The sequence below is a fragment of the Otolemur garnettii genome, unplaced genomic scaffold, assembly GCF_000181295.1.
Source record: "Otolemur garnettii isolate 467f Iridium unplaced genomic scaffold, OtoGar3 scaffold00079, whole genome shotgun sequence".
In the NCBI taxonomy this organism is placed as follows: domain Eukaryota; kingdom Metazoa; phylum Chordata; class Mammalia; order Primates; family Galagidae; genus Otolemur; species Otolemur garnettii.
The window spans coordinates 2,574,667-2,600,720 of record NW_003852474.1 but is presented as its reverse complement, the minus strand read 5'-3'; the positions used below and the strand labels follow the sequence as shown (position 1 = coordinate 2,600,720).

General features: G+C 46.4%; 1 protein-coding gene across 2 annotated transcripts in view; it reads right to left on the bottom strand.

Moving 5' to 3' along the window:
* Positions 1-26,054, bottom strand: part of FHL2 (four and a half LIM domains 2) — a 72,482-nt gene that overhangs the window by 11,238 nt on the left and 35,190 nt on the right. For both annotated transcript variants that reach the window (XM_003794315.2, XM_023515790.1), the window contains exons 2-3: positions 15,900-16,079; positions 4,070-4,244 (exon numbers count right to left, since the gene is read on the bottom strand). In XM_003794315.2, the coding sequence (XP_003794363.1) occupies positions 4,070-4,244; positions 15,900-16,055 (331 nt within the window). In that variant the 5' untranslated portion in view covers positions 16,056-16,079. The remainder of the gene's footprint in view (positions 1-4,069; positions 4,245-15,899; positions 16,080-26,054) is intronic.

Below are 26,054 nucleotides of genomic sequence, written 5' to 3'. Positions count from 1 at the left end.
CGTCCATTTCTTCTGGCAGAGGCATCTGTGAAGTGGGAATAAAGCCATCCAGGTCAAGGGACATTGTGAGGATTAAACAGGGTGGTGTAACATAGCAGAGCACAGGACACCGTGTCTGCTCCGCGGCTGGCAGCGTGACGGTGCTATTGTGCAGCCTGAAATCAAGAATTCTGCACCCCAGCTTCCCTTATTCCTTAATGGAAGAGGCTGTGGACCAGTTAATTCTCAAATATTCAGTATAGTTTACCTTGGAAAAGCTGAAGTGTCACATGTGCATTTGTTACCTAATCATGGATTTTATACTTTTCCTCTCCCCATTAAACACCATGGGAAATGGAAGGGGTGATGGTTAATTTTAAGTTGGGCAAGTTATTCAACTGGACTAGGCTATGGTACCCTGCTTGGTCAAAACCAGGCTAGACATTGCTGTGAAGGTATTTTTTTTTTTTTTAGATCTGCTAAACCCACCACCACCACTGGGGCAGGCTTCATCTAATCAGTTGAAGGCTATAGGCAAAGACTAAGGTTTCGCTGAGGGGAAGTTTTCTCAAGCCTGCAACAGAGAAGCCTGGCCCGAGTTTCTAGCCTACTGTCCTGCAGAATTTAGATGCTGCAATTTGTGGAGTCCCAGCTTCGACTCATGCAAGTTTCCAGCTGGGCCACACCATAGATAATTCCAGACATCTCAGACCCCATGACCATATGAGTCAATCCCTTAAAATAAATCTATGTATGTAAGTACACACACACTCTTATCTGTGTGTACATATCTCCTATTCATTCTCTGGAAAACCTAACACAGAAGGTCAGGGGGTAATAAACTCAATCACCCAGGAAATATGTCTATTTTTTATATCCTAGTTAGTAATACGGGCTAAAGTCTTGGCATCACCAATGGAAGCCTCCTTGGGCTCTTATCTAGAAAACCAGTACAGATTTAATTTGTTTTTCAATTAATTTGTGGTTCTTATTTTTACCAGACTGTTGTGTCTCTGCATAACATTCCCTGTGGGACAGTACCACAGGTCAGCCTGGCTTTAGCACTCATTCTCACTGTCACACAGCACTTGGGCCCACATTTCCCCTGCAGTCAACATGATCTCGTAGGAGGCCTTCCAGCATGGAGCTGCCCCCTCTGGAGTCACTACTCAGCCCTTGCAGCTGTTCTCTGGTCCAGCTCCCCCACAGGGCTGGGGCTGCGTCAGCCTGGGTATTTTGTTCCTTGTCATAGTAGGCCACAGTTGGTTTTAAGTTGTATGAATTCACCAGAGAAATACAGTAGTGACAAGAAACTATCTTGGTGAAGGCCCAATGATCCCTTCACCTTTTTAAAAATTATAATTTCTTTTCCAATATAATTCCTGTACAGGAGTCTCTCCAAACTCTTCAATATTTCTTCATTGCTTCAAAGCAAACCAAATATAAAATGGAAACTTTGGAGCTCGGCGAGTCTCCCACTCAAGAGTCAGAGTTTAACACTAAATGATCTCTTGGGCCTCCCTTCTTTTCACGTGTTAATGGGCAGCCAGCTACTTAGGACACAGGACTAGTTAGAGGCCTTCGTGCCTAAAAATTAAAATTTAATCTGTTGAAGCTACACACAAAAATCCTTCCACTTAAGTTCTTTTTAATACATCTTATTACTACATTTACCAGTATCATGAATTTTTTAAAAATCACTTTTAAGGGGACATTACCAATGTAGTAAACTGAACTTTAAAACTAAATTTTAAAATTTAAGGTAATTGATATCCTTGTACTTCAACTAACAAACCTCTAGTTCTCAAGTAATTCTTGTTGAAATAAATTAAACTCATCCATATGAGGAATTATAAGCTATTTCAAATGGTCAAAATAGCTTATTCAGAAAATTTTCAATTTAAAATCACAAGCCTAGGGCAGTGCCTGTGGCTCCAAGGAGTTGCGGGCCCCATATACAGGAGGTGGTGGGTTCAAACCCAGCCCTGGCCCAAAACTACAAAAATAAACAAATAAATAAAATAAAATCATAAGCCTATATCACTATTCAATGGCATACTTTAAAGTTAGAATCACAAGGTTAACAACCATGCTCTTAAGACCAAATTTTCTTTAAACTTCATGCATAGATTATCAGATCATGTAACACAACATCATTGCTACAAAGTTAGAATTTCTTTCTCTTTTTTTTGCTAACAGAGTCTCATTCTGTCAGCCTTGGTAGAGTGCCATGGTATCATAGCTCATAGCAACCTCAAATTCTTGGGCTCAAGCTATCCTCTTGCCTCAGCATCCCAAGTAGCTGGGACTATAGGCACCTGCCATAATGCCCAGCTAGTTTTTCTATTTTTAGTAGACATGGGGGTCTCATTCTTGCTCAGCCTGGTCTAGAACTCTTGAGCTCAAGGGATCCTCCCACCTCAGCCTCCCAGAGTGCTAGGATTACAGGCATGAGCCACCCTCGCCTAGCCAAGTCAGAGTTTCTTAACGTGTCTTCCCTTAGTTCTAAACCTTCCTACGAATAAAGGATGTTTCCCTAGTACTAAAGCAGCTGTATTGAGAAATTTGGGGTGTTCACACTCAGGAGTATCAATCATTAATAATCAGAGGGCCTGAACCTGAACTCTCCCCTGTGCTCACTCCTGCCAACCCAAGCCTGACTTTGCCCATGGAGGTCTTAGCTACATGCCCTAGTTCCAAGTAACATGTCCCTAAATCTCTGTCTACTCGGGGATGTCTGTGTCCCCAGCCAGGCTGCTCTCTCACATAACTGGACTGGGCGATCTGCTGCTGCCCGCCTAACCCTATTTCGCTTTCTTCTAAGGACATCTGAATGGACAGAGGTCCTCCCTGACTTTGGGTGGCTCTCTGTAGGGATGCCAGATTCAACAGGTCCCAAGAGGTATACAGACTAAAAAGTCACCTTAAATTCAGATTTAATGGGTGTTCTGTATTTCTAGTTGCTAAATCTTGCAATCTACCCTCCAGCTGGCCTTTTATTGGCCATGGTGAGGGCATCACTGGTCTTATGAGACCTCTCCACCAGCCAATTGGTGCCCGTGCCTTCTTTCAAAATCTTAGGCTCTGCTCTGAGTTACCCTCTCTCTCCTCTATTTCTCCACAAATCTAACAAGATTTGTTTTTTTCAGTTCTATATTTTTATTCACTCTGCTTTTTTTTTTTTTTTTTTTGAGACAGAGTCTCACTATGTCGCCTTCGGTAGGGTGCCATGGCATCACAGCTCACAACAACCTCTACTCTTGGGCCTAAGCAATTCTCTTGCATCATTCTCCCAAGTAGCTGGGATTACAAGGCGCCTAGCACAACGCCCAGCTATTTTTTTGTTGCAGTTGTCACTGTTGTTTTAGCAGGCCCAGGCTGGGTTCAAACCCATCAGCCTCAGTGTATATGGCTGGCGCCTTAACCACTGTGCTACAGGTGCTGAGCACTTCACTCTGCTTTTTAAAAACAAAAGACAACTCTTGCACGTAAAAAAAAACAAAACAAAAAAGCCCCACAAGGGGCACAGTCCCATCCTCCCCCATCAGCAAACACGGCACCTATTACCACCCTTCACAGGTGTGTGCTCCAGCTGCAGCAGCTGTGCCCTTCCTGGTGTGTCTATCTAGAACCTCCAATCCCTAGGACAGAGGACTAGGTACACGCCCAAGCACACACTCTGAACACTCAGCTCTGGCCCAGTGCACACATACTAAGACACCACGCATCTTGCTGAAATACCTAAATTGAGTACAGATTCAGCAAGTGGAGGGAAAGAAAGGAGAAAGCATCTGTTGGTGGAAAGATGGGGGCCGAAGAGGAAGGTAATTGTTAGGGGGCTGCTTCCACTCCCTCACTACGTAACCCCACCCAGGTGCATAGCAGAAAGCTCTCACTCCTCCCAGCCAGACCCCATCACACCCCTGCTGCCTACGTGCTCAAAATACTTCCCTGTGCAGCTCAAGGGGCAAAACTGAGGTATTAACTGAGAGTCTGGAACCAAGTCAACACAAGCAGTGGGTCAGAGGAACTCTCACACCAAGGCCTAAAGCAAGACTGGCTCTGAAACGAGAGAGGAGCGTGTCCTGACCTGGCATGATGGGCTTCTTGCATTCCTGGCACTTGGACGAATACTCGTGGGAATAGCAGTCAGTGCACAGCAGCTGGTCCTCCTTGGCAGCGAAGGGCTTGTCCACCAGCGAGCTCCTGCATTGCGAGCAGTGGAAGCAGGCCTCGTGCCAGTGCCGGTCCTTGTAGGACAAGTCCTGTGGGGCCAGACCACACAAGAGAGTCAGAGCAGGACAGGAGGGCTCGGACCCACAGCGCATGGGCAAATCCGCAGGGCACACAGGAATGAAGGTAGGCGGCAGCCCTGCTGATGGCAGGGAGGAGGGGGACAGGCTGTCAGGTTTGAGGGATGAGGGTGAGTGGGTGCTGGCATTCAGGCTGGAAGTTTCCATGATCCTGAAGGCAGTGGAGAGCCACTGAATGATTTTAAACAGGAGAGGGAGACACCCAGACAGGGGGTGACCAATGGGTAAGGACGTGGGATGGGGTGGAGTAGGAGGAAGAAGGGGCTGCACAGGACTTCCACCACGGAGGCACAAACAGGCCCCAGGTTTGCGAGGCACAGAGAAGACAGTCTTTCTAGCAAAGGGCCAGAAAGGGAAAGGACCCCAGAGAGAGAACTTTCAACTCCCTGCTACCCTTGATCTTGCCTGAAGAATTGAAGAGAGCTTCCACACTTGCCATTTATGTATTTATTTATTTATTTAGAGACAAGGTCTCACCCTGTCTCCCAAGCTAGAGTGCAGTGTCATCACTATAACTTACAGCAACCTCAAATTCCTGGGCTCAAGTGATCCTCCTGCCTCAGCCTCCCAAGTAGCCTCCTGGTGCCCATGACCACCATGCCTGGCTATTTTAACTTTTTCTGTAAAGACAGAGTGTGTATTACACAGGCTGGTCTTGAACTCTTGGCCTCAGACAATCCCCCGGTCTCACCCTCCCAAAGTGCTAGGATGACAGGTATGAGCCACCTCACCTGGCACATATTTGCCTTTTTAAAATGACATACGCCATTCTGAAAATCCCAATACAAAATTAAAATAGCAGCCTATTTATATCCAGCTTTGCCTTAGAAAGGATATTTTTCTGTCTTTCTTTGTACTCCCAGTTCTGACCCCAAGCCATCATCCATTTATTAATGAGGCAGAAACAGAATTTTAGGCCACTGCACAGTTTCCTGGGCCAGCTTCCAGATCTTGGGTATCAGGAGCACGGCGGGAGGGCTGCCCAAGATGTCTCTGTTACTGACACCAAAGCCAGAGCTGGAGTTACCGCCGAGTGTAAGATGTGAAAACACGTATGCCCGACTCAATTAGAAAGTCCTGAAACACCAACGCAGCCCTCCTGGAACAAGCAGTTCTCTTCTGCAGAAACATCATTGTATACGTATGTGTTTCCCCAGAACCTTGAACCAAACTAAAATTATTTGATTTGGTGATCTCTTTGCACATTTCGTTTTCATGCATGAACTTTTAAAAATGTGACCATGTTTAACTTGGGAGCCAGCCCCACCTGTGACCTCATTATGAGGAGCCTGCTGGATGCTGGTCCCTCCGAGCCCATTCCTGTGGGAAGTTTGCTTCCTCAAGCACCGGGGAGCAGCGCTTATTATCGGTGATGCAAGATGATAAGAATGCAAGTGAGACAGTGAGATGAGCACAGAACGTTCTCAAAGCAGGACTGAGTGCCCTGCGAGACTGGTCCCCACTCCAGCCCAGCACTCCTCGGTATCAGTGGGTCCTCTAAGGTAGGCACATCTCAGGGGACCAGAGGGGCAGCTTACTGATAAGCCCAGGCTTCTCCATCCTTGTGGACCCAAACAGAGGGGTGGATGCCCTGGGTGGTGGGAGTGGGTGGAGAATGAACTTGTCTTTTGCATGTTTAGCTTGAATGTTTTTAAACACTCTGGGAGAAATTCACCTATGCTTGTTAGTTATTTTGACAAATGAAATAAAGTACAAACTACTATAATTCTAATTACTGTCTGTGTAAGTGAACTCATTATAAACTGCAAAGCCCATAGTCTGCACGTGTACACAGCCATCATTCAGGACTGGTGTGCCCTCCATTCTTCCCGGGCACACATCCCATCTTCGAAAAGAAATCTGGGTCCTAATGATGACGATTACTACCACGTTGTCAGTTTCAGGCACTGCACAGCCCTGTGAAGTAAGCATTACTGAAGCTCAGAGAAATTAGGTAACTGGCCCTTAGTCACACAGCTGGGGCAGAGGTGAGCCAGGCTTTGAGTTCAAGTCCTTCTGATTCAAAGGGATTCTATTTCCACTGAATCACACCAGGTGAAATCTTGGTAGGGTCTTTGCTTTCAAAAACAGTAGTCTTGGCTCGGCGCCTATAGCTCAACCGGCTAAGGCGCCAGCCACGTACACCTAAGGTGGCAGGTTCGAATCCCCAGCCCGGACCTGCCAAACAACAATGACGGCTGCAACCAAAAAATAGCCGGGCGTTGTGGCGGGCGCCTGTGGTCCCAGCTACTTGGGAGGCAGAGGCAGGGGACTCGCTTGAGCCCAGGAGTTGGAGGTTGCTGTGAGCTGTAATGCCATAGCACTCTACCCAGGGGGACAGCTTGAGGCTCTGTCTCAAAAAAAAAAAAAAAAAAAAACAGTAGTCTTATTTTTTTTATTTAAGAATCTCACTCTTTTGTCATGCGTAGAATGCTATGGCATCATCATAGCTCACAGCAACCTTAAATTCTTAAGCTCAAGCAAACCTCTTGCCTCAGCCTCCCAAGTAGCTGGGACTACAAGCACCCACCACTACACCAAGATAGTTTTTCTATTTTTTTGTTGGGACAGAGACTCATTCTTACTCAGGCTGGTCTCAAACTCCTGAGCTCAGGCAATCCACTCACCCAGCTTCCTAGAGTTCTAGGATTACAGGAGCGAGCCACTATGCCTGACCAAAAACTGTAGTCTTTATGAGAGCTGTGTGTGTGTATCTGTTGAAAAAATTTAGAAACAACCAAATTCTCACAACTGTCAGTGCTGTGGTTTGTACCCAATTGAATGCAACTCAGCATCATCCCTGTTTAGACTTTAAGGAAACTGAATAAACCACGTAAGGCCCTATCCACCAAGAACACTGGTCAGCCTAACTGAAGCAGCACTGGGGTTTTTAATCATGTTATCACTGTCATAATGCTGATTATGGAATGAATGCATTCAGGATAACTTTTATAATGGAAAACAGTATGGCAGTTCCTCAAAATATTAAAAGTAGAATCACCACATGACTTAGCAGGCAGGGTCCCGCACACCCACATTTACAGCAGAATTTATTCACAATAGCCAAGAGATGGAAGCAGGAAGTGTCCTCTGATGGATGAGTGGACCAACAAAATGTAATCTACCCATACAGGGAACTTTATTCCCCTTTAGAAAGGAAGGAAACGCCAGCTCCTGCTATGAGACGGATGAACCTCGAGGCCACCAGGCTGAGTGGAGTAAGCCAGTCACAGGAGGACAAACCCTGCATGACCTCTCTCAGGGTAGTCAACTGCACAGAGACAGAAAATGGACGGTGGACGCCAGGGGCTGGGACGGGGGCGGGGAGTTAAAGTGTTTGAGGGGTGCAGAGTTTCAATTCTGCGGGATGAAAAAAGTTGTGGAGATGGATTGTGTAAACCATGTGAATGTACTTAGTAAAACTGATCTGTACACTTAACGTGGTTAAGACAGGAAAATTGTGTGTGTATTTTTCCATAATTAAAGAAATTAAAAAGGAAGGTCTGATTATTCCATAGCAGGTGAAAAACACTTTTTCAGAAGTGAGTCACATTCCCTCTGTGTGGACAAGTCACCTCAAAAGGGACTGCTCTTCTGTGGAAAAGCTGCAAAATGTTTTCCGTGATCAGTGAATCACTGCCTGCCTGAGACGGGAGGAACAGGGCTCGAGGAGCAGGGCGCCAGGTGGAAGAGGTCTGCCGCTTGAAAGATGGTCTGTTTAGGCGCCACACAGGGAGGGGCGCACATGTTCTTAGTGGAAAGAAAAGAAAAGGGTTATAGGAAAGGTCGTTTGGGGCTGACTTTCAAGAAAAACTGAGGGAGGAAGCTCCCAGGATAACACTATGAGAGCAAGGCCACCAGACATCATCACCACCTCCATCCAGGTTGGCCGGTCCTCAGGTGGAGGGAAGAGGGCATTAGCAAGGCTAGGCAGACACAGAAGTGCCAGTTAAAATGGTAGTGTGAATGAAAGGCACCGCAGAAATCTATTTTTCCAACAGGTAAAACAAGAGGACACAAGAGCTGCGATTTAAGACTGATTTGTTGACAGAGGTGTTTGATACTCTGAATCATCCCTTTAAAACGTGCGTGCTTGCCACTGGTTACTGGACTAACCATCAGAGCAACACTTGCATCACCTCTCCAAAGCGTGGGCTGCTTTCTCTCGGCCCACCTCAATGTCATCTGCTACTTCTGAGTGCCCGGTAGAGAGCCACAGCACCTCGGGCCCTGCCTGCAGCTGTCCCCACCTTGAGAGCTGGGCCTGGGAATGCTCCTCATCCCACCCTCCCCCTAGACAGCTGGGCAGGGCAGGGCAAGGCAGAGGTGAGGGTCGGCCTAGGACACTGATGACAGGGCCCCCAGGCGGCGCTCTCCTGGGTCGTCTGAACTCACCTACTTGACGCTTCTCCCCGGCTACCCCAGTCTTGCACACGCATGAATATGCCACAGCTGAACTGTTGATTCAAGGATGTCTGACAATTTTCAAAACCTCTGATAGACTATTTTCCCTGAAGATAAATACTAATGCATGATTATGTTCTTAAGTCCTGTGGTACACAATAAATTAAAATACCCATTAAATAAGCCTGCATCACTGCTGCTGGTGGGTCCTCCCGGGAAGAGAATTGCCCCACCCGCTTTCCCAGCTGTAGACGATGAGAAACTTTCTGGGCCTGTAATATCTGAGCACCTGCTGCCTGGGAGCAGGTGGGGTGGGACAGTGTGAGGGCCACATGCCATATACCTTGTATCACTTTGGGCCCAGTGCCCTCTGAAGTCCCAGGAGCATGTGACCAAAGGGCTTAGCTATTTCATCCTAGGGGTTGAACTCAAGGGCCTTAGAGCCAGACAGACTAAATTCAAATCCTGACTCTGCCACCTAACAGCAAGTCGTTTAAGCTCTCTGGGCCATAAGAAGGATGTCCCCCCTGCTGACTGTGACAACAGAAGGAGCTAATGCATGTCAAGCACTCATAGCAAGTAGCAGTAAACTGCAAGCACTCTGGAATGTGTCAGTCATTATTCACATCACCTAGGGGAAACAGTTGACAAGTGTCACCTGCTGAGACTGCATTTCCTTACTAAGTGACAGTAACATTAATTAGAATTCTGTCATCTTTGGCTGGGTATGGTAGCTCACACCTATAATCCTAGCACTCTGGGAGGCTGAGGCAGGTGGACTGCTTGAGCTCGGGAGTTTAAGACCAGCCTGAGCAAAGTGAGACCCTGTCTCTACAAAAAGTAGAAAAACTAGCTGGGTACTGGGGTGCGTGCCTCTAGTCTCAACTACTTGAGAGGCTGAGGAAGGAAGTTTGCTCCAGCCCATTAGTTTGAGGTTGCTGTGAGCTACGACACCATAGCACTCTGGCCTGGGTGACAGAGTAAGACTCTATCTCAAAAAAAAAAAAAAAATTTCTGCCATCTTAAAGCTCCCAAATTACTAACTCCATCACTCCACTTTTATGTAGGGCTTTTTCATCCCCTCAGCCCTTTAAAATTCTTTTTCTAAATTCTTCATGCCGATTTTGAGCCGTGATAACTCTAGTAAGTAAAGTTTTACTCTCTTCCTACGGGAGAACACATTTAACGTAACAATGCTAAAAAGATGTGTTTTCTGCAACATTCTAAAAACATGGTTGATTCCATGTGCTTCCCAGCCTGCCCCCTGCTCCAGTCCTGCGTCACAGCTCCACACCCTTGAAATGCCCTTCCCCTCCTCTGCATCCAGCAGGCTCCAAGCTCACCTGCTCTGTGGAGCTCCTCCAGTCATGTACTGCGAAGGTTAACACAGCACCATAAAGAGCCGACCTTTCACATCTCTTTCAAACTCCTACTGGGAAACCCATATCTAACTCGCCAGGCTCTCAGGTTTCTCCATCCTTCTCTTTCCTGGGCTCTCAGTTTGAGTTCTCTTTGGAAGTCTGGGTCGACTTAATCAAATCCTACCACTGCTTACTTCTGGACTTAGCAAAGTCCACAGGAAGGCAGGAAGTGAGAAAAGACTTGATGGCAAGAGGAAGGTAACTCAATACTACCAACTTTGAGTTTTTTGTAAGCTTTTGGCCAACATGCTATTCCCCTCTGAGCCTTAGGCCAAGGCAAGATTTTAGCTCCATGATTGCCCAGAGCTTAGCAATAGATTGGAAAATGGCACCAAAGGCCAAGGAGCTGGATGATAATCCATTAGAGCCGAGTGCCTGAGCCTGTACTTCACGTTGCGCTCTGAGCATTTGCCTGTGCAGACCCCGTGCCCTCATCTCGTCTAACTTCATTTTGGTGTTTTCCAAATCCTCCATACTGAGCTGCAGAAGAGAGTCCAACAGACACAGCACTGAGATGCCAAGAGGTACAAAGCTAGGAAACAGAAACTCACTGTCAGACTCTTTCAGGAATATTAAAATGTCCTAGAATTATCCTGGTTTTAAAGGTTAAAAAAAAAGAAAGAAAAAAAATCTCTTATACTTCCCAGAGGGGGCAGAAATACTAAGGCTAATCTTGTGCTCATAGGAAGGTTATAAATTGCAGCCAAATGTTGATAAACATGGAAGATTAGGCCCATATACTTCCCTTCAGATTTTCTATTTTTCCATTTCGGAAATGTTCCTCTCCTGGGCCATTTGGCTACAAATGTGTCCTCACTGAAACTTCTGTTAAGCCACAGTGGTATGCTGCCTGGAGGAGGCTCTGGGCCCAGGGTCGCCCCAGACAGAAGCGGTGAGCACACATCCTCTCTCCTCTGCACACTGTTCTCCTGCGCTGGGGGCCCTGGGGCTGCTGATTTCCCCAAACCAAATCATTCCTCAAAACCACACGGTTTCACTATACAAATGGACTCTCACTGTGTCACTGGTGCTCAGCATTTTGGAAAGATGCTCTAGGCTTTGAGATTGTCAGGCCACCACGTTTAAAACCGGGTATTATTTCTAATGCTCACCCAAAAATAGACGGTGCAGATGTGACAGCAAAGGGCCCTTCCAGGCCTCCCTACACATGTCAACTCATTCAGTTCCCCTGACAGTCCCGTGAGATAGTCAACCCCCACGCGCAGACGTGGAAACTGAGGCCCAGAGGCAGCACGACCTGTCCATGTCTCACAGCTCATGGAAGATCAGAGACAGATCTGAAGCTAGGCAAGGTTTACTCCAGAGTCCTGTGATACGCCTGCTGGGTGTGGTGCCCTGAAGTCCTTCTTTTGAATCTCATCCTAGTCCTGAGACCTTGTTTCATTAAAGTCCCTTCGGAAATAGATTTTTCTCTTACAGGAGGATGTCCAAACAACCACACATGTCTTCAGAGCTTGTTACAAACTCTGCAGACAAATTCAACACAGGAGATCTAAGGGTGGCTCATTAAGAATTTTAAAAAGTGCCGGGTTGCCAGGAACCCTGAGAGCGAGACAGAAGCAGATGCTCTTCTCAGAAGGCCCAGGAAGACCAGTGGGAGTGGCCTGATGAGCTTACACCCCTCACCACCCTTCAATGGGAACCTTCCAAAATACAACAGGGGCATCCAGGTTTAACCTGGTTGTGTGAAAACCTTAGTTTTCTATTTCAGAGCCCCTGGTTGCTTTCTACCAAGAGACCTCGGCAGGTCACTAGATAGAGACCAGGCAGAAACTTCTTATTTAGCAGACTGACCTGGTGCCAGACAGGATGGCATGTTAGATAAGGAACCACCACATCTGGGTGCAGATTCCACCTCAGCTACTTCTTAATCCCATAACCTGGGGCAAGATCCCCAATCTCTCTAAGCTTCAACGGCTTCTTACAAAAGAGAATGAAAAAAGTTTTTACCCACAGAGTATTATAAAGAATTTAGATCATGCAATTAAGGCATTGACAAGTATTCACACGACATGTGGTAGCTTTTATGATTACTAGTGGAAGCTAAATCCTGAATTCTAGCTTTAGATCTGCATATAGTTTTCTGTTTATTTTTACTTTTTCCTCTTTGCAGCACCCTCTAAAGCTCACAGGTGGGTGTGGCAGCCTTTCCAACTTAGGCAACCCTTGCAGGGACACGGAAAATTCAGTCTGAGCCAGGCCTGTGGCCCTGAGTTTATTAAAATCACCAACTTGTGAAACCCACGGTCCTAGCAGCCATCTCCGGAGTTACTGGTCAGCCTGTGTTTTTCTTTAGTTTTTTAAGTCCTTAAAGACTGGACATTAGGTAGATCTCCAACCCCCAGCCCTCAAAACACTATAGGCAATAATAAGTCTACAAAAACATTTTGCTTGTATCAAGTGTCCAAGAAAAATTTCAGAAAGGGTGTAAAGTCAGAGGATCGTAACATTTTTAGTATCGCCTGTTCTCAACTATTCCACTGGCCATAGAAACCAAAGCTTTTTACCATTTGAGATCAAGACTTTTCCAAGAATAACTTAATAAAGTACAATCGAGTGACTGCACAGAAAGGATATTCAAATATACTATGTAAGCGAACTATGGAAACAGGCTCTGAAGTCTTGCCTGTCTCAAGTAAGTCAATTAGTACTCTCAAAGTTAGCCTAATTCCCAGGGGCTTGCCAACGTTTTAGAAGAATACATAGGAGTATGTCCGTCAGACAGAGTTAACTGAGGCCCACGGTGGCTGTGCTATTTTAAGAAAAGAGATTGGCCACCAGATCTAAGAGTTCAGTTGCTCTATCAGGTGCCTTGCCTGCCAGGACTTTAGCTTGACTTCCAGAAACAACAGGAACATTTTTCCTCCCACTCCTTCCACTACAAAATCAACTACTTAATTGTTTTTGAAGGCAAGAAAACTAGCCCCCAAATACTCTAAAGCCCCGAATGGCAGGGTCTAACTTCAGCTCATCATTTCTTTTTATTCCCAAATGTAGAAAAATCACACAGCGCAACCCCACATATCTAAAAACATTAATCTGGGTTGAAAAGTTCAGCACAATTAACTCCCTAACTTTGGGGCAGCCTTGTTGGTTTTGGCCCCATCCGGGAGACTGTTGTTTATTTGCTCATAAAGTATCTGTGGAAGGGTGACCGGTTTCAAGGGCCTTTCCACTAAATCTCACTGGAGAAGTATTCGGTGATTTTTGTTTTGTTTTTACTTGGGCCCCTGGTCAAGGATGATTAGCCCCAAATATCCAAAATCTTTCCTATAAACTAGAGTTGTTCTTTGTCAGATGAGATCTGAACCTCTCACCCACTTATGTATTTCTTTTCCAGATAAAACTTTCATAAAATAATTATGTTTTCCTCTGCCTACTGGTTCTTCCTCAAACTGGACAATTTTACTTATTGTTTCCATAATGAAAACGAATGGAGAAAGAAGGTGAGGCTCCTGAGAGTATGTGGAAGGAGCCCGTGACCCAAAGCACAGGGAAGCAGTCAGCAGAGAAGTGGAGGTTTGGAGCTTTATCGGGTCCGTGGCTCTTTAGAGCAGGGGTCCTCAAACTTTTTAAACAGGGGGCCAGTTCACTGTCCCTCAGACCGTAGGAGGGCCGGCCTGTGGGCCCCGGGACAAGTCGGCTGCTAAGTAGGACAGGCAGCGGTGGCAAAAACACCTGGCGGGCTGGATAAATGTCCTAGGTGGGCTGCATGTGGCCTGCGGGCCGTAGTTTGAGGACGCCTGTCTTAGAGCATCAGGGCCTCCTATCTCCAGAGCACAAGTGACCCCATGAAGCAGGCAGTGAGTGAGACACAGAGGCTGGGTGGGAATGGGGTGGTCTGGCGCTGAGTTCTAACCTTTGGTTTATTGAATAAATAAAAAGGGACTGAGAGAGCTCATCTGGTGCACGGAGACAGGCACCAGGCAAAGTGGGAGAGGGGAAGGTGAGCAACTCTGGGAGGAGCCTACTCTGCTCCCGGTAGCCACACCTCTACACCTTTTAAAGCCTGGTAATAATACCACTGCTGAGCTGCCTTTCTTTTTTTCTTTCTTTCTTTCTTTCTTTTTTTTTTTTTTGAGACAGAGTCTCACTTGGTCACCCTTGATAGGGTGCCGTGGCATCTTTGCTCACAGCAACCTCAAACTCTTGGATTCAAGTGATTCTTTTGCCTCAGCCTTCCAGGTAGCTAGGGCTACAGGTGCCCGCCATAGCACCCAGCTATTTTTTAGAGACAGGGTCTCGCTCTTGCTCAGGTTGGTCTCGAACTCGGGAGCTCAGGCAAAGCACCCATCTCAGCCTCCGTAGTGCGGGGATTGCAGGCACGAGCCACCACATTGCTTTTACACCCCACACAACTCCCGCTGGAGCCGAAAGACCCACGGCTACAGCTTGGTCTGTACATCTGCTCTGTTCTGTACATCGGTCGTCTCTGCTTGGGGCAAAGGTCTCTTTCACACATGATGAAAATCATCCCTCAATTGTCACCAAATACCTAGCAGCAGAAATTGATGGGGCCAGTTTTGGGATGCCCGTCTTTCCTAGGAATGAGGTGACAAAGGGAAATGTAAGGAATATGAGCTGGATGTGTTAGAACGACCCAGCTGCAGGCACAGCCTCTGTCAGTCAGCAGGGAGGAAAGAGGCAACACTTCTTAACGAGTGCAAAGCAATGAGAGCAGCAAAGAGAAAGTAAACGCCATGAATTGCCCGGGAGTCCACTGAGCTGCAGCCTTGGAGATCCCAAAGGGGCCCCATTCTGTGGCTCTTAGGATGACAGTCACCTGCAGTGTTTGTCAGGTGTGTTTTAGTAGCTGTCCTGCTGGTGGGGATGTCAGAGGATCACGGAGCTATGGATGGCCTCCGGGGTGGCCGGCAGTGGTCCAGGATGAATGAAGGATGTACCAAGAAGCAGGGGCCAGGGTTCAAAGCCCTCAGCCACTGGTCAGTCCCCACAAATGACCAGTGGTCTCTGCTGATCCACACTGTGCTAGCCAAGGAAAGCTGGTAATTCCTGATACGCAAGCCCTTCCCCACTGAAAACAAAAAATACAAATCCTGTTCTTCTCTCATTAAAAGTAAAAGGGCTGGCTGGGCATGGTGGCTCCTGCCTATCATCCTAGCACTCTGATAGGCCAAGGCAGGTAGATTGCTTGAAGTCAGAAGTTCAAGACCAGCCTGAGCAAGAGTGAGACCTTGTCTCTATGAAAAATAGAAAAACTAGCTGGGCATGTGACAGGTGCCTGTAGTCCAAGCTACTTGGGAGGCTGAGACAAGAAGATCACTTGAAGCCAAGAGTTTAAGGTTGCTGTGAGCTTTGACAATGCCACGGCACTACCCAGGGTGACAGAGTGAAAAAAAAAAAAAAACATAAAAGAGCCCATAGTATTCTAAGGACTTCAGTGCTTCTAGGGGCCCATTTACCCAGGAACCACCTTTGGCTGTCTCACTTACACATTCACTCATCCAGTATTTACTGAGTGACACGCGCTCCTCATTAGTCACCAGAGGCAAATGGGAGAAAGCGCACCCCTTAAGACAGTGACAGTACCAGGAAAAGGGTGGGTGGTTAGAGAAGGGTGCAGATAATTAGAATACAGGAAGTGTACTGAGGATGCCAGGCACTAATGCAGAGACCAAACCAGCTGGAGGGGAGTGGCTCAGGAAGGTCCAAGCCCATCAGCGGGGGTTCCAGAGTCAGAGGTCAGTGGTCACAGGGGGAGGGTCTGACGCACAGAAGCTGTGGGGCCCTCAGCACGTACCTTGCAGTCGCAGCCGATGGGCGTCCTGCACTCCTCACAGGTGTTGGCATAGAGGGCCTCGAAGCACGGCACACAATAGGGGCTCTCTTCCCTCAGGATGTACTTCTTGCCAAAGAGAGATTCGTTGCAATGGTGGCAGTCGAAGCGCTCAGTCATTTTGACACCAGGCTTTTCAGCAACCTGTCAAAAAGAGAAAACCCAGGGCCCAGTGAGCACTCTCCGAGTGCTGTGCTCACAAAGGCATTAACTGTCCGGCTGTCTGTGTCATCTTTAGCTAAAACGTGTCTGTTTCGTCCGGATGAATAACTGAAACTCATCCATTAATTAACCAGTCATAATCTTCAGTGAAGTCACTTTTTTTTTATTAGTTGAGCATTCCACGTCTTTAGAAGTCCACCCATTGTTGACTGTGAGAAAAAGCGATCTCGGCTCTTGATAGCCAGGAAGAGCTGCTGTCACAGCGCCTGTTTTGTCCCACTTCATATGCTTCAAATGGGTGACCGAGCCTTACATCTTCCCTTTCTCCCTGTCCCCAAAATAGAAAGGTAGGCATAGAAACAATATGTCCATTTCTATAAAAAGATTTTCCATGAGCTCCCTCTTATGATTCATGAATTTCAATGGGAAGAAACCACGCGGGCTAAATGGAGGGATATCTGACTTGGGAATCTGAGATGAGAGGCCAAGCAAGAGAGCATTTACCCTTGACCTCAACGTTGTACTGGGAAGAACAATCTGACCTTGCACAGAGAAACTTCCAACGTTCCTCAGGACAAGTCATTTCTCCCAGATGGAAACATCATCCAGCAGCTGCCTGGTACCCAGGGAGCAGGATAAAAGGAAAGGCTCACTCCCAGGAACAAGGATTAGCACACTGTCGGAAACATGGTGTCTGCGGTCAACGCTACTCCACACCATGCCCGCTACATTTTTCCAGGGTGAGTACACAGTGTGCATGCACACCAAGGGGATGGGCTTGCTCTCGTATGACCATTCCTATAAAAAATGTTAGAACTATCCCGGAAAGAAAAAGCCTGTGATAGGAATACTTTGGAGGGGCAGATAAATGCCTCCTAAGCATTAAAATCAGAGTCCATTTTCTGCAGGAATAAGTGGCGATATTTAACTTGCTAAAAGTGAAAAGTGTAATCAGTTGTTAAATAGGTGCACTGGTTGGCTGGCTATGTAACTTGGAGTGAGGTTTTACAACCCTAAGCAAACATGGTGCAATGTGCAATCATTTCAAACCATTTGAGAGTGAAATCCCAGAATCAGAACCTCTAACGCAAAGAAAATGTTGCTGCCTGGTTTATGATTACAACAAATTGGATAGTTTATTAATTTTAAACTCTTGTGTATATAAGGTCCTGACCACTGTCAAGCAAGGAAGGGATCATCTCTCAAGTGTCCATACTTGGTTATTTCTGTGTTTATGGGATCATTTTCTTCCAAAAGCAATAAATATGCAGCTGGACACATGTGGCGAGATCCATCCTTCTAAATCACTCTTCCTGGAGTTAAAGAAAACATCGTCTGGATATTCTTGTGATAACATCACAAGATGAGGCTCTTGAGCATTTGAGTTATTATTCTGAAACTCGACGTATAAATATCCTCGTACCGAGGCCACGTCAGGCTGCAGCAGCTATGCTGGCGGCAGAGCCAATGCTTTCCTGTAATTCTTCGGTTATTGGCCTTGAAAGTGGCTATCGTTTATATTATCAGAATTGACAGCTATCTTTGCCAATATATGTTTTTTTCCCATAAAGGCTGCCATTTAGCTGTGGGACAAGAGGCTTATTGCCTATTCTGTTCACACAAACGTAACAATAACGATTTGGGAATCTGAAGTAAGAACCACGAAGAGAGCTATAAATCATGGAATTTTATCTATGACAACGTCCTCATTTTATGGACGGAAAAACTGAAGCATTATTAATGACATACGCACATTCGGCAAGCTTTCTCAGATAGCGATCTAACTCAGAGAAAACAAACTCTGGTCTAAATCGAAAGGTGATTCCATGTGGGTCTGTACAAGCACCAGCTGTGGTAGGGAGAGACAGCCTGCAGACTGTGCCAACAGTCCCTATAGCTCCTGTGTTTGCAGCCACGGAAAGGGGTGCACCTACCTTCCTTCAGGGTTATGGTCATGATGCTCATATGGGTCACTATGAAAGTTTTGAGATACACAAAAATCAAGAAATGTAAAATCCGCATAGACGGAAACAAATGAAGCCCTCCAGCAGCACTGATAAGCCGAGCAAGTTGAAACTTGCATGAGTGAATCAGAAAGGATCCTGTCAACTATTTCTTGCAAGCGAAATAACAAGTGATAACACAGACTGTCTCAAAACTTTCGTAGTAACCCATATATACCTGGTCCAATACCTCAGGACCACACAGAAAAACATCTAAGGAAGTTAACTCTAAGAATAAGTAGAGCCCCAAAGTATGACTGAGGCTGTCCTGTGATGAATGTCATCCCTGACGCCGACTCCCAGCAGGAACAGTGTAGCGGCTGCATCTGCTCAGTGGGTCCAACCTACTGTCCCTATGGTCCAGCTCCCATTTCTCCAGAATTGTTTCTGATAACCACGGAGCCCTCTCTCACCTTGTTCCTTACCTTCTCTAAGAGGTCACTACAGTCTTAACAGTTAGCCGGCATTTCTGCTTCAACCAACAGGGCAGAGAGGTAACGGGCATCCATCCCACACTAGGAGTACAGTGGGGCACACTTTATTTCAATAAGTCTCTTATAGATTTCTAACAAATTACTTGAAGCAAGAGTCTGAATAAACAGTCCAAGAGAAGGCACGGAGCTTCCCTTCTCTCGCAAAGTGTTTAAAACCAATTCTTCCTTAATGCTACCAAATAGAATATTCTTTTTAAAAATTGTGTTAAATTGCACCATAAATCTCAAACCTCTTCTAATGTGAAAAATATATCTGTTTTTCTACATTAGAAATCCCCTATAACTTGAACTTTTTTAGTCCTATAAGATACCCGATCATTCATTCATTCAGGAAACATGGGTGGAGCTGGAACTGCGATGTCAGGCAGAGTGCTGGAGATACAAAGATGAGTAAGATACAGGACCCTTTACCGTAAAATATTTGAAGTCTAGTGAGGAAAAGAGATCTAAAGCAGACTGATTACTAAGCCCTGTGGGAGGACACGCTGGGGGCACACAGGTATGGCGTACACCCAGAGGAGCATGGGAGAGAGCAGGCGGGCCTGCTGGAGACACACCTGAGTCAGGAATGGGTCAGCTACGTGATCCAGCCTGGTCAATGGGCAAAGTGAGCAAAGCCAGGAAGGAGATAAGAGGCAGAGTGGGGTAAGGAGACATAGCCCAGGAAGACAGAAGACCTGGTCTACAGCCAGGCAAGGGAGACCTGGCACCTCGTTCCTGGCGGTGGATGTGCCCTGCAGGGAGTGGGCATTGCCCATGTGTCCCCTTCAGTCTGCACAGTGCCAAGGGGCACACAGATGGCCCCACTGCAAGTCCACTGTACGGAAGCCTGCCTTTGCTATGCAAGACTGGGAGAGGCAAAACCCATGCGAGTGACTCCTAAAGTTGCTCCCCAGGTGTCAGAGTTCACTTCTGAATCATTCTTTCAAATAAAAGTGGGACACTTGGGTCCTAGAAGGACAAGTGGGGCTAGTGTATACTAGTGTATACAATCTGCTCACCCTCTCAGAACTCTGCATCCCTCCTGACAGGCTACCAGGAATTCCCACCCATCGGCTGGTACACAGGAATGCCAAGAGGATTAGGCAGCAGCATGCAGGCAGACACCTGAACATAAGGTGTGACCACTGCTGACTCATTATTACATTGAATCAACTCTAATTAAAGTGTCCTGTAGTGCTCATTCTTTACCAGGGTTAAATCATTCTCTGATGTCACTCTGCCTTCGGCTCTGAACCACCAGGGTATTTGAAAAAGCTAGAGCTTAGGTGAACTGGGCTGGGTGAGGCAGGTACCAGGTGCAGCTGGCAGCCTGGAGATGGCCCAGAGAAGGCTAAGATCTCTGAGCCTCTGTCAGCCCAGCTTTGAGTCAGATGTAAAGAATAAAGATTTGGGGAGCCCAGAGCACAAGGATACACAGGGCTCCATGGTTACGACAACTGATAATTTTAAGAGTCCATCAGTTTATAAATAATGATTTAATCTCAGGTTTAAAAATTATAAAACAAAGTTTGAGTCTAAAAAATGAGGGGAAAAAAGAAGAAAGGAGGAGGAGAAAAATGAGGCAGAAGAAAGGCGAGGACACTGAGCTGGGTGCTCAGGAATTTTTTTTTTTTTTAAACCAGAAAGATTTCTAGAGAACCAAGGGAGGAGCAGGCCTAGAAGACGGCCTTCCTTGGCAGGCTGATGCAGGCCTCCAGGTTCCAGGAGCTTGGCCCATCCCTCCAGACAAGGCCTAAAGAGGCCAGATTTGCCACAGAAGTCTCCCCTAAGCATCCATTCGATGCCCCTTTTATTCGACTACCTACTTTGATCTGAACCCAAAGGGGCCCTGTTATCCTCCACCTCCAGCCCCCCAGATGCTCATCTGGATCAGCCCTACTTTAGGAGACTCCTCTAATACAATCATTTCCTAAAAAGAATGTGATGGTCCCCAAGCCCTTTCTGAAACACAAACAGCAGCAACTTTAGTAAATCAGGCCTGGGATAAAGCCATGCCCATCTTTAAATGCCACCAATGCGTAGGAAATTCCACTGCTAATCAACAATCAAACAAAGTTTTTCAGAGGCAATGAGGAAAACTGGTCTGTCATATGCAAACCCTTTTTAAAAACATATTATACAAATGCAATGCTTTCGTGACCCCACCTAAGCACTGGGAAGGTAGGTGCTATGTGTCACTGAGACCTCACCAGCAGATAACACGCACAGGGTCAGGGCTTCGTGAATGAATGAACACATGAATGGACGGTGGATGAACACAAACATCCAGGAGTACAAATGTGGGTAAAACCCAAGCACGGAAATGGAGAACATATTATGTGAACAATCCACTCTGCATAGCAAACCCAAAATGTAATGTGGTTTGGCATCTGACACCATTAAAATTTCTCATGTAACAGATCCTGCAAGCTTCCATCCCTGTCCTGGCCCCTCTTTCCAGATAAACTGTTACTTCCACTCTAAGCCCATAGGACCCTACCAGGAACACTGCCTGGCTGGGTCCAGAAACAAAAAGCTGCCCAGGAGAATTTCTCACTCTGGGAAGAACATGCAGATTCCCAGCACAGGCTCCGGGTACCAGCACAAGGCCTTGCATGCACTACACTGACAAGGCTGTGCCTCTGTCCAGAGGTATAGGACTGTCAGAAATGTGGCCAGAGAACACCCTACCCACGTGTGTCTTCCTCTGGACGGAAGTAACTATATATAGACAGGGCTCACCCCCAGGCTCTTCTCATTAGACTAAGTTGTTTCTTTTAAACAGAAATTCTGGTGAAAGGAAGAGGAACATCAAGGCAAGTGACAGTTTTTAAAAACATAATAATGGAGCCAGGAGCGGTGGCTGGCACCTGTAGTCCCAGATACTGAGGAGGCGGAGGCAGCAGGATCACTTGGGCCCAGGAGTTCAAGGCTGCCCTGTGCCGTTATCACACCTGTGCACAGCCACAGCACTCCAGCCTGGCCAACACATGAGGATCCACCACTTTCAAAATACTATAATGGGAGCAGCGCCTGTGGCACAAAGGAGTAGGGCGCTGGTCCCATATGCTGGAGGTGGTGGGTTCAAACCCAGCCCCAGCCAAAAACTGAAAAAAAAAAATTTTTTTTTAAGAGGCAGCACCTGTGGCCCAAGGAGTAGGGCGTTGGCCCATATGCAAGGGGTAGTGGGTTCAAACCCAGCCCTGGCCAGAAACTGCTAAAAAAAAAAAAAAATCATAAAATAAAATACTATAATGTATCTAGGATCCACTTGAAATGATTTTTAGATTTTTTTTTTTTTTTGAGAGTGTCTTAATGTCACCCAGGCTAGAGTGCGGCGTCATCAGCCTAGTTCACAGCAACCTCAAACTCCTGGGCTTAATCCATCCTCTTGCCTCAGCCTGGGACTACAGGTGTCAGCCACAGGGTCTGGCTAATTTTTTTCATTTTTAGTAGAGACAGGGGTCTTGCTTTGCTTGGGCTGGTCTTGAAGACCTGAACTGAAGCAATCCTCTCGCCTTGGCCTCCCAGAGTGCTAGGATTACAGACATGAGCCACCATACCCAGCCCTATTTTTAGATTACAGATTGCTGAATTGTGAACTATTTTAGATTATAAAACGTAAGACTGACTACACTTACCACTGTATGATATAGTTGTGGATTAATTTAATGAGCCTCTATTGAGTACATCCACAGGCAGGTGTTAGGGGTATATAATAATTTGCTACATAAACTGGTACCTTCCAAAAACTAAAAAAAAAAAAAAGTTTTGATTTGTAATAATTTTCTGTGAGACAATGCTTGAGTATGGTACCTGCTTTCTTCTGAATTATCCTTTGAACACTGAATTTAAAAAAGAAACGGGAAATAATAAAGTCAAATTTCTGACCTGAACGCCATGAATTCAAGAAGAGTCAGACCTGTCTGATGTCCTTTGGGCTTTAGTCCTTTGGGCTTTAGTCCAGCTGCCGAGAACGCATGGAGTAACCGCTGTCTTCCATGGACTCTCTTAGCCCTGGGAAGCTAAGCTAAAATCCACCAGCACTGAAGGAGCTCCAGTCCTAGCTCCAAAGAATCCAAATCGCCTTTAAGATCCTATCTTGTCAGTACTCTCAAAACATGTCACTTCTAGGGATATAAGAAAACCCTAGTCAGGCAAGCTGGAATGGCAAGGCTCCAAAGGCCACAAATCACAACAGTGTGGGGACAAGGGACACTCACAGCCCCACCACTGCCTTCCTAGGAAGGCTGAGCCAGTTAGAGATGCTTTCTGTTTCTGCACCTACAAAACAAAAGCCACCTGCTCTCATGCATCACACGGGTCTCCTCCCAGGTCCAAAGTGCAGCTTGCTGCCTTACACTCCTGGCTGTCCATCCTCTTAACCCCCAGCACCCAGCCTTTTTCTCTGGCATCCAGCAACTTCCATGAGCAACCGGCTTCCTCATTTCTGTCCTGCTCCTTTGTGGCATTTCTCCAGCATCAGGATTCTGTCAGACAGGCTTTGCAAACCTCCTTTACTTTCCTTCACTGACCACCTCTTTCTTACTGAGTCCAAAGGCTGTAACATCAAACACAGACAGGTCCATTTCCTTTCAGACTGACAACCTCCACACGGACAGGACTCAAGGACATGCTGACATTTACTCTACTTACCTGTAAATACAGAGCAGCTTCTTCTTTTATTGCCAAAGACTAAATCAGGACAGTAAATGGATGACAAAGCCTGGGGATGGGTGTGACAGCACATGATATCCAAGTTCAGAGCAGGCCTGAGATCGCCTACAAGAACTAGCCTGGTGCTGGGAGACCAGACGCTACCTCAGACCTCTCATGGCCTTTCCACACAGGGAGACTCCCAGGAGCAAAGTAGCAATTGAATCTTACACAAAAAGAGAATTGAGCTGGGTGGGGAGCATTTTTAAGTCAAAGTTCTTGGGGTTTTCCAGAGAAACAACCAATAAGAGATACATATGCACATCAAGAGACTCATTACAAAGACTTGGCTCACAAAAATTATGGAAGACGAAAAGTCCCAAGATCTACAGTTGGCAGACTAGAGACCCAGGAGAGCTGGCAGTGTGGTGTGAGTGCCAGTTTAAAAGTCTTGACATACTCAAGAACAGCGGATGTTTCAGCCTTAGTCCAAAGAACCAAAAACCCAGCTGTGCAGTCAGGCAGGAGTCCCCTCTTACTTAGCCTGTGTTCTACTGAGGTCTTCAACTGATGGAACAGGGGCCCATCTTAGGGAGGGAAGCCTGCTTTACTCAGAAACACTCTCAGACACACACACAGTAATGTTTGACCAAATGTCCAGACACTGCCTGGCCAAACTGACACATAGAACTAACCATCACAGGCTCTAAAGTTGAAATCCACAATTCAAGACCAAAGAAGAAATTCACTTGACCCAGCCAAAAGTCAAAATGCCAGCCTTGTCTCCTAGAAGACTCAGCTCTCAGTCGGGGGGGGGGGGAGGAAGAGGAACTGGCTTATCACTATAATGCCACTTGAAATGGATATGCGATAAATGAAGCTTTGATAAAATGTTCATTACAAAACTACACAGCAGGGCGGCGCCTGTGGCTCAAAGGAGTAGGGCACCGGCCCCATATGCCGGAGGTGGTGGGTTCAAACCCAGCCCCAGCCAAAAAAAAAAAAAAAAAAACTAGAAGCAGTATCCAACGTCTAACATTGTTGTTCATTCAAACTCCGGGAACTTTGTACTTCACAGCACCTGAGTCAGACAGAAGCTTAGCAGCCCTCTTGCTGACAAATGAGACAGCCCATCACAGAGGCTGGGTAACTGGCTCTTGGTGCAGGTCAGGAATAGAACACAAGGCCTCCTCATACCTAGTTTCGTTTTTTTCAATATCCTACTGGGTGTTTTTGTCTACAATTTAAATAACTTTCAGTACTGAAAGTGATTTAACAAGCAACCTTGAGTCAAAATCCACAGCATAGAGGCCTCATTGAAATATGCCAGTGTGCCCCAGTAGAGTTATAGGGTTAGAAAGCAGGCTTTCAAGGGGTCAGGGGTCAGATCTCAGGACCACCATTTATAAGTGGGGATATCTTGAGCAGAAATTACTTTGATCTCTCCATGCTTCAATTCCTTGTAAAAATGAGGCCATCAAATATGTATACACTGCTAATAATATGTGAGCTTTGTAATAACCTTGCAATAAAGGTAATAACTGGCCTGTTTCCCACTTGGAGAAACGGAGGCACCAAGAGGGAGGTGAGTCGGTGAAGGTGACCCAGATTGAGGGACCCAGGTGTGAATTTGATAAGCAGCCTAGATATACTCCATGAGCATCTCCAAGCCTGTCACACCTCGCCCATGACATGTCTACAATAAGACTGACCCTAAGTGCTCAGACCAGTGTCCCATGTGCTGTAAGCCCAAAGTTAGCCCTTATCAATATGCTGCCATGTAAATGCATTTAAAGCACAGCAGAATAATAAACACTGTGAAAGCGCCTTTCTATATATTAATTGATGACGTTAAAATTGGGGGTAAGCGAAATCTGAAAAACATGTAAAAACTTTTATATAATTGCACAATGAAACATTCTTCTACAGGTTGGTTGTACTGACACTGAATTATTAGAATAGGAATTCCTACCACTTGCCACAAAAATTTTTTTTGGTCTAAGTCATGTATGTTCAGGATACCACAAAGCGTTGTCTCTAGTATATTATTATCCAGCACTCACTAGCAGAGTTAGCACCAACAACATCAGACCTGTTTGGAGCTGTGTTCTGAATTGTGATTCATTACCTTCCAAATGTCTGCAAGAAGTAAGCCCCATTCGCAGACATTTTATCAAAATGGGTGAGGCTAGTTCCAATCAAAACCCACTAGGGCTCTAAAAGTAAATATGCTTGGTTCTTTACTTAAAATCGGAAAAAAAACACTTAAGGTTTTCTTCCCTTAGTTTCAGATATGTTGAGATCTCACAACGAGTGCAACTGAAGAAAAATTAGAATCTTTTGCATTTAAAATAAGCCCCCCCCCCCAAAAAAAAACCCTGGTGGTTGGATCGCCTTTTTACTTTCTCCACGAGTTAAGGCGCGAAGCCACACGGCAAGCTCCACTTTTTTTAACCTAAGGGAAATAGCCTGGACACCTCTCCAGACCAGCAGGCCAGCACTACTCGCTGAGGAGCCGGGCTCTGGAAGAGGGAGCACAGCAGTCACCTCCAGGGTTGTCTCCTAGTAGCCGTCTGGGCTTGGACGGTACGCCAGCCTTCACCCCGGGCTCTCCTGTGGGGGGCCAGACCCTCCCCGCAGCGGTAACCCCCAGCTAGTGAGCAGGAGATTTCCCCCTTCCTCCCTCCCAGCATGAGTCGGTGGGTTCCTCTGGTCTCCAGCGCCCCTGGGGTCTTCCTCTCTCTACGGTATCTCCTCAGTGGTTCTGTTCCCCACTCCCTGGGGTCTCCCCACCGCCCAACTTCTCCCGGTTCCCCCCTCCA